The sequence below is a fragment of the Photinus pyralis genome, unplaced genomic scaffold (genome assembly GCF_008802855.1).
Source record: "Photinus pyralis isolate 1611_PpyrPB1 unplaced genomic scaffold, Ppyr1.3 Ppyr1.4_LG1, whole genome shotgun sequence".
NCBI lineage: Eukaryota > Metazoa > Arthropoda > Insecta > Coleoptera > Lampyridae > Photinus > Photinus pyralis.
In genome coordinates this window covers 15,687,521-15,699,324 of record NW_022170249.1, presented here as the reverse complement: position 1 = coordinate 15,699,324, position 11,804 = coordinate 15,687,521, and the positions used below count along the sequence as shown (strand labels likewise).

At 38.3% G+C, this 11,804-nt stretch overlaps 1 protein-coding gene across 1 annotated transcript; it reads left to right on the top strand.

The window, feature by feature from the left end:
* The first annotated feature begins 507 nt into the window (after positions 1 to 507).
* Positions 508 to 11,723, top strand: LOC116159445 (carboxypeptidase N subunit 2-like). Its single transcript, XM_031472412.1, has 5 exons — positions 508 to 607; positions 703 to 878; positions 8,198 to 8,505; positions 8,552 to 9,164; positions 9,213 to 11,723. Exons 2-5 carry the CDS (start codon positions 704 to 706, stop codon positions 10,253 to 10,255), a joined length of 2,139 nt encoding a protein of 712 aa, XP_031328272.1. The 5' UTR covers positions 508 to 607; position 703; the 3' UTR covers positions 10,256 to 11,723.
* Positions 11,724 to 11,804: the final 81 nt, after the last annotated feature.

Here is an 11,804-nt window from a genome sequence, read left to right as displayed (position 1 = left end):
TCTTCTATAAAACGTATAGCTTTTTACGTTACAAAGCTGTCGGTTGGTTGAAGAAAGTGACTTTTCGAGTACGTGAAGTGTTTTATTAAAATGTATTAGGTCACATGAGTACGCGGTTGAAAAAGGCGAAGACATCGAAGGATGTGCCATTATACGAATGGCATTCTCATAAACGAGCTAGCAATTTCAAATTCAAGGGACATTTTAAATGAACAATTCAATTTTAAAGCAGCTTAAAATAAGGTACGAGATTCAGAGAAATGCCGGCGTTTTTATGACATTATCCAGCTTGACAAGTTGGCACATGCTTGCAATACGTAATACTCGACAAGGTCCGAGTACGTTTAGTGCAATGGACTTTGTATACAAATTTTGTGGTTATCGTAAAATATCGGAAAACGCGATTCGGAAATAAGCCGAATTTATGACCCGTGTTTTACGTCCTCCAAAATTGAACTTAAAAAAAAAGTTCGACTATTTGAACAGCTGAAAACAAGATTCTGTACGGAGAATTCAGGTTATAAATGAATCGAAACGAACACCTAATATGGAATACGGTCACCATTTATGTATAGTCAATGAATTTATTATCGAGAACCACCTGAGCGTAGGTTCCATTGTTCACATTTAATTCAGTATTCAATTCCATCCGACGAACCGAACGTAATGCGCTTAGTTCCTAATATCTTATTTTTCTTTCAGAATGTTTTGGTTTCGAGGGGCGCTGATGTGGCTAGGCGCCCTTTGCTACGTGGCCGCACCCAGTCCAGATTTGTGGAAGTGTCCCGACATTAACCAGGAGCCGATCGTCGAATGTAGCTGTGACATGCCGCATACGCTTAGGTGTACAGGCGACCGATCGGCTCTTGAAGTTATTGGTAAGTCAGTTTTTGCTATTCTTCTTTTTTACTACTACATTAAATGGGTGCAGTATTTCCTCGTGTATATTGTAAATTTGATTACATATGCCGGGTGGATGAAAAATAAGCTGAGGCAAGAAAAGGGTAGTGTGTCACTTTGTCAAAGACAAGTAGAAAACGTGAACGAAGGTGTTATTACTAATAACTCCGCACCCTATTATCTTACGATCGTACTTAAACGAGAAAATTCCAAGCCATCAAATCCTTAAAGGAATAGCTCTGTATTGAATACAATAGAAATAGTACATTATATATCAAGGTAGAGAAGTACAGTATTATTGCCTGAGCACCAAGATTACATCTCTAGGCGCTTGCGCCGAGGGGTGTAAGGTGCGAAGGCAATAATAGACTTCCTACCGTGGTATATATACTATTTTTTTCACTACAAGCACTTGAAATCCTCTAAATTAATTTTTTCAAAATGTGATAATTTTAGGTATGTAATTTCTCTGGAAATGGCGGATGGTGGCAATTATTCATTTTAGAGAAGTTGTCCTAACGTTTATTGAGCGAAATTTCGGGTTGTGTTTTCTAAAAGTGACAGCGTGACAGTTCTCATTATTGACTACTAGTTAATAATGTCCACATTATTAACCACTTTGAACAAATGCCGAGAAAGCCTACTTTACAAGTGGAAAAAAAGGTTAATAATCATGTCATCAGACGCTAGTAGTAAAAAAAACCCTTTACCTTACTTATACAGCAACTAAAACTACCATTTGTGTCGGTTAGCCTTGGAATACTGGACCATCTCTAAATGTGTCTCACGGATAGAAAAAAAAAGGTTGATTCTGAATCCGAAATGGAATACTTCCTTAATTTCGACGTTCCAAATCGAATATTACGTAATCCAACCGTAATATTCGAATTCATATCTGCGTACAAACGACAGAAATGAGCCACAATGAAAGCTGAAGGCTAGGCTAAAGGAGAATTTACTTTACGTGTTTGTTTGTCTCTTTGAGAGATGATGCGATTTTTGGTATAAACCATAATTAATAATAGACAGTTATAGTCCAGGAAATGTATAATTTTAGGATGCAAAATTCATGGTAGTTTTGGAATTTTCAACTTCCCACCAAAAATTCCCCCCGCAACTCCCCCAAATTTTGAAAAAAAGAAAAAATATCGTTTTTAAAAAAACCGTTATTTTGTGTATTTCAGAGAAAAAGTATCTGGAAATTTGGAAAGTAGACAAAACTTGAGACAAAAAAAGCGTATGATATTTTGACGTAGGGCGAATGGGTAGGGCGTTAGCGCGTCTCAGAACATGAGCCTTGGTGCCGTACGCACGCTAGGACATTAGACGATAACTGCAGGTGTTCGCCACTTTCGCGACCTTGCCTGTTTATCGCTGACTGTCATTTTCAATTTCTTGGTTCATCCCCTCCCCTGAAGAGCGCAGAAAGATTGCGAAGGGAAAGAAAGCAGTCATCGGTTGACATAATTTTTGGTGAATCTATGACTCCTTATAGGCCAGGCAAATTTTTTATCCAACAGCAGAAATAAACATCGCCTCATTGAAATGATTAAAAGGAAGTCGACAGTGCGACAAACTGACGAAGACGCAGACTGCCTCATCGTTAATACAGAAAATTGAAATGGCTTCAATTCATCCATCGGTGATTTGATTATTGTCGGCGAAGATATACATTTATTAGTTCTATTAACTGCACTTGCTCAATTACTTCATGAAGCACAGATCTACTCACCCTTTTGTCTTGAAGAAAACATAGTGACTAAAAACATACTATTTTTACACGGTTTCAGCGGCTGTGACTCTACGTCTTCGAGTTTTGGCGACGGGAAAACCAAATTTATTAAAGTCTTCGTCTAGAACCCAGATTTGTTTTTCCTAGCTTAGCTGTTTCTGATTCCAAATGCAGACGCACAAGCTATTGCAAAAGCTGGGAATCAATTTTTACTTCGTTTGTATGATTGCAAGAATGCCAACATGACTTTAAACGGTTTTAGACATCAGTGTTTCATTAGGACTGCGTACATCAGTAAACACGATATATCCTCTTTGCCTCCAACATGAAGCAACACTCATTCAGGACGTACCACCAAGTCCAACTTTCGCTAGGAAATGTCATGGAAGCACAAAAATGGAGCTGGAAAAGTTAATCTCCTGGGTGCAAAAAAAAGGATGCCGTGGCGCGTGTATATGCAGGAAAAGTTGGTTGAAATAATGTGCCTCGAGTGCAACAATTCATGCGCCAATAGCCCTAAAGATATCGTCGAAGATTTTGATGAAGAGAATGGACAAGCAGAGGATTTCGAACTACTATTTGAAAAGGTGGTCCATCAAGCTGATGAGATTATTTTGGGGAAATCACGGAAGAATTGTCAGATTAGTCGTTTCTAAACTTCCCTTTTTTGTCTTCGTTCAACAATGGATCAATCAATCTACTTTAACAACGGGACTTTGAAATCAATTAAATCTTTTTGGTGCATGAACCTACTTTTCAGCTGTGGGCCCTCAGCTGCAGTTAAACGGAAAAGAGTAGGTAATTTAAAATTTCTTTAAATAATTTAATTTAATTTAGTAATAAAAGTCTATATTTTTTAAATAGGTAGATGTGTTCTTAATTCTGAACTTGTCTGAAAATAGACGGGGAAAAGTTGGAGATTGAGGGTTGACTTCCAGATGTTGAAAAATAAGAGAGCCCCCTACGTGCGCAGTGTAGTACGTAAAAGCTTGTAGGACGTTTTTGGTTGCATACTATTTATATCTACATTTCAAAATTGTAGGTATTTTATTCGTGAAACCACAAAAATCTACATCGCGAGTACGAACTTGTCCACTAATCTCTTTGACCTAGTGGAATGGTGACATTGCTAAAGCGGAGAGGCGAATCTACTTAATCTGGGATGAACAGAGTATACAGTTATTAATAAGTGTTAATGCTATATAATTTGTTAAAACGAAATTAAAACAATTCCTCTTACTTCTGGGGAAAAAACGACAAAGGAATCTTTGTTTATATTTTTTAAACCAACAACATTTTCTTTGCATGCTTTGTAAGAAGATTTTACTTTTCAGATGCGATGTTTCGGTTTTTAAATTTCAACATCAACCTTATTTTTGAAATGCGGACTTTTTCATTTTTAAGTCGCTTTCAATTTCCCAAAAGTAATGTAGCAAGTGTTTGTACATCAATAGTTTTGGGAAATCATAAGTAACTCAAAAAGGTCCATACACAAATAAGGTTGAAGTAGGTATCTAAAATTTGAAATGTTTTCCAGGAAAGTAAAATCATTTTCTCATAAAACCTAGAAAAGCATCTTAAGAAAGTGCTGGTTTTTCCAAATAATCAATAATAAAATTTTAAAAACGAACAGTTTCCCTTCGTCTTTTTTTCATTCCTGCTTGGGCGTCCGACTTCATTGTATCGGGTGAAGAAAGCGGAGGAAGTGAGGGGACCTTTCAGAAAATGCTTCTCTTATCATACACTAACGCCTCACCAAAAATAAGCTCGTTATTAATTTTGCCTATTTCCGATTTACGATTTTGGGAGACTGATGGGCCATTTTCATCAGAACAGCACATTCAAACTCAACTAAAAAATGGCTTACTTGATGGCGAAACAAAGTACAGAAGGTTTTTCGAAAATTAGGTTGGGTGTACTTTAGTACACAGATACGAGATGTGATCACCAATTTCGTTCAAGTCTTATACATCGGTGTTTTAAAATTTATAGAATCAGAATCATACTACAGTCGTTCTACAGTTCTGTTGCGATGCAGTCCTGGATAATACCAGAGAAATTTGCTCCCATACATTTGTAGTTTCCCACCAATTTCGTTAAGGTGATTATTAAACGAACTGTATCAATAGGAAGGAATTAAATTTTAGGCGCAGACAAATGTAAAGTTTCCAATGCGAGTATCTCGAAAACGAAATGTCGATAGAAGGTACTCATAAATGTAAAGTGGAAGGGCTGGACGAGAAAATTGGAAGGCCGGAATGAAGCGTATCAGTCGGTTTTGCAAGAATGTTGAGCCAAGGTATATATCCCCTCCTTTAAGATAATCTTGCACAATTAGGTACATTCTGCCTAAAATGATTGGTTTGCACAAATGCTTCAACCGAGGCTTCAACTTTGCGATTTTCAGAAAGGACAACTCTTTAATGCCCTAAGAATATTAAATTGGGATTAGCTAACCAAAAACCAACAACCGAATCAAACTCTTCTTTGTAATATACTCGTACTTACAAAAATCCTGTGTCACGGTGTTTGTGTTCGCACTCCTCCGAAACGGCTTACCCGATTTTTATGAAATTTTTTGTTGAGAATAGGAAGTTTCATACCGCTAGATGATTACATAGTTCGCCGTGTGGGCGAGGTGAGGCGGCGCGGCCGAGCGTATGTTTCATCGAAGAGGGGTCTGCTAGTATATAACTAAACTTACGTAGTGCACCTATATTTTATGTACCCTCATAAAACCAAATATGGACAATCATCTCCCATTTCTAGGATGTGCACCACAGCCAACACTCTATGCAAAAATTTCAGTTTTTTTGGTTTACCTACTATATCTTTATTTAAAAAATTATTATTTATAGAAAATAGATATGTCTTGGAGTAACAATATTTAGTTTTATATTTCCACCTTGTATATCGTTTGCGTCAGTTTTATGTAGTTATTTAGTTTTTATTTAGTTTTGTTATAATGGGCAACCGTTAATAAATAAATAAATAAAAAAATAAACTAATAATCATAAAAAGAGACCTAAAAAAACGTAAACAAGCGATAAACAGACCAAGTGCCTATAGAAACAGTCAAAGTAAAGTTACAACCGTCTACATTTTCACAAAGCGCAAAATTACAGAGGCTTATTGAAGGTCCTTTATTAACTGGGTAAAAACGAATTTTTTTACTATAGAAGTTCCGCAAGATGTAATGGCAGGTTAAAATTGATACTCCCCGCGCTTTCGAAAATGAAAGTGTAATTTGAATGTGATCGTGACGGGTTCTTAATTAATTTACCAAATTGTTCTCCTCTGGGTGGTAAGTCCGCGAGGTCCAAATTCAATTTAATGTAATGTAATTTTGTTTTTCCCTTTTTACATCGGCTAGCTCAATGAAGACTTTCATCACTTACCCAGTTGCGTCGATCGCCCACCCCAGTTTCCTTGTATTAGATAAGAGAGGTCTCCATAATAAAGTGACAATTTGCAAATAAAACAACAATACTGAAACAAAACTAAACTTCGTTTTTACGTGTTAATAACACGCAAAATTAAATAAATAATAGAGGTATCAAGTGATCAGTGCGTTTTTTCCCTAAATAGTAAGGGAGGTATTGCAGTAGGGTAAAAACTAACCCTCCACTTTTTTTACGGAAATACACGTTTAAGGCCGCCTGGCATACATTTAAAATCCTCAGACACTCCATTCTGCAGATATTTGCACTGAAAGATTTGACATCATTAATAGAGATGTCTCGTCCTGACGTTCCACTTGCTTTAGAGTACTTTCCTCCGACAAACCGTTTTTGAAATATGGATATCACCAATGAATCTTTTCTTCCAGACGTCCCAATCGCCCTTTGTGAGTACGCTCTTCCGACAATCCGTTCTGGAGGAGAAATATGGTTAGTAGAAATTACTTCCTTTCGTTCAGACCTGGCACACCTTCAAGGTATAGGCTACCTATTGCAAACATTTTAGGATTCTAGGACCATTCCCCTAAAAGCAGCGGGCCCGGACGGACGCACGGACGGACGGATGGACAAAACGCAAACAATACCACATGCTATGCACTAAAAACAATTAACGACCGAATCCTTTATTTATCCTTTATTAATATCTGATTTGCAAAGAAATTTGTTTTAAAAAAATTCTCCCTTAAAGACTCCCCCATTTTTTTGGGCTCATAGCTAGAATACCGACTCTTCCCCCAATTTGGGTACCCTAGATGATTTAATTACTTGTCTTTCTGGAACTCCGTTCTTGTGACGGGATGGCCGATTTTTTATAAAAATGTTACCTTCTCAACAGATGCGGTGGTAGACGTCTAGGTGGCCGTAGGTATTTGCGTTCGAAGGCGCCGGAATGTTGTATGCGTAGTGATAATTAGCTTGTTAAATCAACTGAATAAATTGATGGGAACATACGATCGTTTAAAGTTACCTAAAACACATCAAGATTGTATTACCGTCCGTCAGACTGGCGCTAGTAACTTTCCCAGACGTTTAACCGCGTGACGCATCCAAAAACCATTGATACGTAAAATATAGATCGCCAAACTCCTTCGGAAACTATTGACTTGAATTGAAAGCAACCAAAATGAAGAAGCCGCCTTCTAATGGAAACATTAGAGGACGTCTTTATCTCTATGATGTTTTGTAGGCAACAATTCGCTGTCGATTCTTTGTGTACATTATACGGTGCACTACTCTTTCCTGGGTCACTGCATTGTGAAAACCTCTACCTCCACTAGACTGATTTGCCTGCCATTCAAAAGTCCATCGCCGAGGCTAAGTATTCTGTTTGTGTATCACGTCACACTGCAAAAGTAGGAAACCACGTCTTCATTCCAAATTGCGAATAAATGAGAACCGATGCCTTAAATTAGGAATGCTAATTAGAGGTTAACTAAGTGTGTAGGTAGGGTGCTCGGTAACACACTTACAGCTTTCATTAACGAAATTTTTTGCGTAGGAGGCAGGTGCAATGAATAAGCTGTTGCCACGAATTTAGCATTATCCATTAATTACCATTTTCACTTCTCCACGTGCCCAAAATATAGGTAACGCAAATCATTTAGATCGAAACAATATTAAAATGCTGTTACTTCTGTTTTTTGGCTTCACGAATTAGACGATGTATCTAAATTTCTCTAGCAAATAACCAAGCGCTTGCATTGGTGCTCTATTTTCAGGACTATACTTAATTAAGGCCAAATTTTGGCCATAAACAAAAAAATCTTGATTAAAACGCGCCAATCCACTGCTAAAATGCTCCATGCATTCCTCCGGTTTCTTTTTCTCGGAGTAATTAAAATAAAATGCAAAATTTGAAACGGTTAAACAACCAGGCAGTGAGATTGATTCGTTGAAAAACTTATTTTACTCTCCTTACTACGACAGAAAATCTGAACACCAATTCACAGTGACATCTTGTTCTCGTTCTCTCAATTGTCAATACTCTCACTATTTTACAAGAGTAGCACATCTTATATAAACGAATTGAGGAATAATGTATACTTGAAAATGCATGGAAAGCAAAGTGTATGAAAACTTTAAACTGAAAGATAATTCTTTGCAGGACGGACGCTACGTTCATTAGATTCCGCATCGGTATCCTTACTTGACTGTACAGTACAGAACCTAAGTTCACTTCCCGGATCCCTACTGGAGGGAGTAGCCCTTCACGGTCTAGTCATATCATCTGGGGAAATAACCGACATTCACCAAACAGCCTTCCAAGGACTAGCATCCCCACTTCAAGCCTTGGGACTTCCTAACAATCAACTTACCTCAATACCCACGCTCGCTCTAAAGTCGCTACCCGAACTCGACCGCCTCGACCTATCCGGTAATAAACTACGAATTCTCGATGCGGAGTCATTTAAGGTAAGAATTCCTCCGGGTCCGCATCTCCTAACCTCTCAGCTTTCAGGGTCTCTACAACCTTTCCTTCGTCGAGCTGAGCAACAACGTTCTAACCAAAATCTTTCCGACCACATTTTCAAAGCTCCCGCAGCTGCGAACGCTACGACTACGCGGCAATCGTCTCTCAATCGCGGCCTTATCAAAATTAGACCAAATATCTACGGTCGAAGAAATCGATCTTTCGGCGAACGCGTTCGTGGGCCCCATCGACTCCCGCACATTTCCCAAGATGCAATCCCTGAAGTACCTGCAGCTCGCTCACAATTCGTTTACCAGCATTAAAATGGGATGTCTGGAGGGATTGGGGAATTTGACCGTTCTCTCCCTTCAACATAACCAAATTGACGTTATCGAGGATCACGCCTTCATCTACATTTCGAGGATAATCGAACTGGATTTGTCACACAACAGGATCGTTGCGGTTTCCGGCGCGTCTTTGGCGCACTTACTGTCGTTGAACAACTTGGACTTAAGGCACAATTTTCTTCGAGCTTTAACGGCCGATTTAGTTCAGCCGCTGAAGAAATTGCAGAACCTTAGACTGGACGACAACGATATATCGATTGTTGCCAGTGATGCATTGAAGACTGGTATCGTACTTCGGAGGTTGACCTTATCTGGTACGTTGGCCTATTGTGCGCGTACACTTTAGCATTAATCTTTTTCAGAAAACCCACTTAATTGCGATTGCAGTCTCTCGGAGTTCGCACTATGGCTCGCTAACTCATCTTTGACCAAGGAAGACAAGGGTAGTGTGGTCTGCACTACGCCTCCCACCTTGGAAAACGGACTGTTGGTGGATATTCCTAATAAAGACTTGCTGTGCGGGGAGGACGAGCAAGATCCGGCAGTTACGTCCAATTCTGCCCCCGTCAAGGCGCACATTAATCTTCAAAATTTTTATTACGATGGCGATCAAATTACTCTGCAGTGGAACGTCGAGGAGAGGGCACTTCCGTATATGTGCGATGCAATCTTTGTCTACGAGGAGGAAGGCCCGAACGAAGTCCTGCACGAGTCGACGCCCTTGAAGTGCAACTCGTCGCAGCTAGACGACCCGAAGGTACTAAACGTTACTGTACCAAACTCTTCCCAGTTAGTGGAAGGGCGCAATTACCGCTACTGTGTGGTACTGCTCGAGTCTGCCTTTAGCTCGGACGACCTTTCCTTGGTACTGGGCTGCTCCGACGTTATGCCTTTGAAAACGCACGTCGAGATCAACACCACGGAGGGTACAGTCACGAATTCGCCCAACGTAACGGCGATATTCGCGTCGATTAAACAGGACGGTTTAAAAGTTGCTGTTGTCGTGAAACCTAAATACAGTTGCGAACTCGACGTCGCCGTATTTAGGAACAGTGGGTTACTCGCCCAGAAGAGACTCAGTTGTGACTCGCCGGTGCACGTGTTCGAAGGATTCTGTGATAACTCGTACAAAGTTTGTGCCCATATCGTGCAAGCTAGTGTGACGAAACCTACGTGTATTAAAGTGATCGAAAGTGCGGTACCAAAAGTGTTCGACATTAGTATGATCGGTTTAATATTAATTTTATTGTCTTTGACTACCGGAGTTTCCTTTGTGACGATCGTCTGGGTTTTGTTTAAAAACTCGAGGGCGAAAACTAGTACTCATCAGTGTTTTTTACCGCCGGAAGGGGAAGAACAGCAACATAACAAATATATCAAACTACAAGCCACCACGAAGCTTTAGGAATAAGTGTTAACGTAATTTTAGTTAATGTTATTATTTGTGCCATAATTTTTGTTTAGTTTCCACTTTTATAACAAGTTACAACGTATATGATACCGATTTGGACCATTTTTGACTGCTGCGCACAATTTCATTAGGTCTAAAAACTTTTATTTTTTACGTTTTTGTATTCTAGTCATACGATGCCGATAATCGTAAGTAGCGCTCAAAATATAGATCATATTTTGATAGCAGGAAGGTGTTTTCACATTGTCTCTCATTCTGGAGAGGAGTTCTTGAACAAATCTGAAATCTCGATTCAGTGAAAACCAGAGGCTTACAACGAGACTATTGCTCCACGAACGAGGTGAGTTATTTTTTAGCCAAATAATGACAAAAGGTTTGAACAAATTCCACATTCCACATTCCTTTGAAAGTGAGAATAGGTCTTCTAAGATTTGGTTTGGAGTAACAGTTAAGCACTAAACTTGGGGAAACTTATTTTAAGAGAAGGTACTATCATGTTATATTGTCGTTTTTTTTGTTTTGTGCTTATATTTTGGATCTACCATTTTTCTTAGCAATTCAATATCAGTGAAAGGTCATTTTCAACAGAACCGGAAGCTGCAATGGTAAAAATTCCATTCAATTCAAAATTGTTTTACAAAAATGGAACCTCTTAAAAGCCAGCTAACCCAATTAAATACTAACAGCTCTCCCATAGAAAAAATTGGCAATTATGATTTTGGCTGACATAAACATTACAATTTTACGTAGAACTTAAAACTGAAATAGTACCTATATAGGGTGTTTCCTTTAAAATAAGCAAGTGGGAATAAACTTCCGGTGTAACCGGAAATGTCACCAACTGGAAGATAATTTACATGAATACTTCTTATTCACAAATTTTCAAAATATTCTGAGGCATTCGTCGAAAAACACCTTGTACCTTGCCTTGTATATAACAGAATTTTTCATATTCAATATGGAACTTGGGAGAGACAACCAGCATATTATAGTAAAACTATATTATTGTGTAATGATTTATGAAATCATAGTTTCTAAAATATGCATTTATGGGAGAAAATTGAATAACATTATCTGTAACTTGCGAAAGCTATGGGCAATGTGCTTACCAAAAACCGAACAGTAACCTGAGCTTTGAATACTTATAGATGTATTTTACAATCAAAGCTTGAGACACGGTAATTAATTATTCGATTTGGAATGATCAAATTAATTGTGCACAGCACCAAAATCCAAAAATAAAGTGAAAGTGCATAACTCCTATACCTAGGTACGTAACACGTATTTATTAACGACCTTTGTGTTTATTTCTATGTGTGTATATAGTTGTTAATACATAACATGTCGATTTGTAACTGTACATATAATTGTAGTGTACATATTTTTTCCATAACATGTATTATAGAAGTAACCATTGCTTATTTACATCTTTGTTGTTATTTTGCTGTCATTAAAGATTAAATAAATGGATAAAACCTGACGAATTTCCTCTCCTCGCATTCACAGTTTGATAAGCGAAAGGGGAAATACGATAATTGTTTTG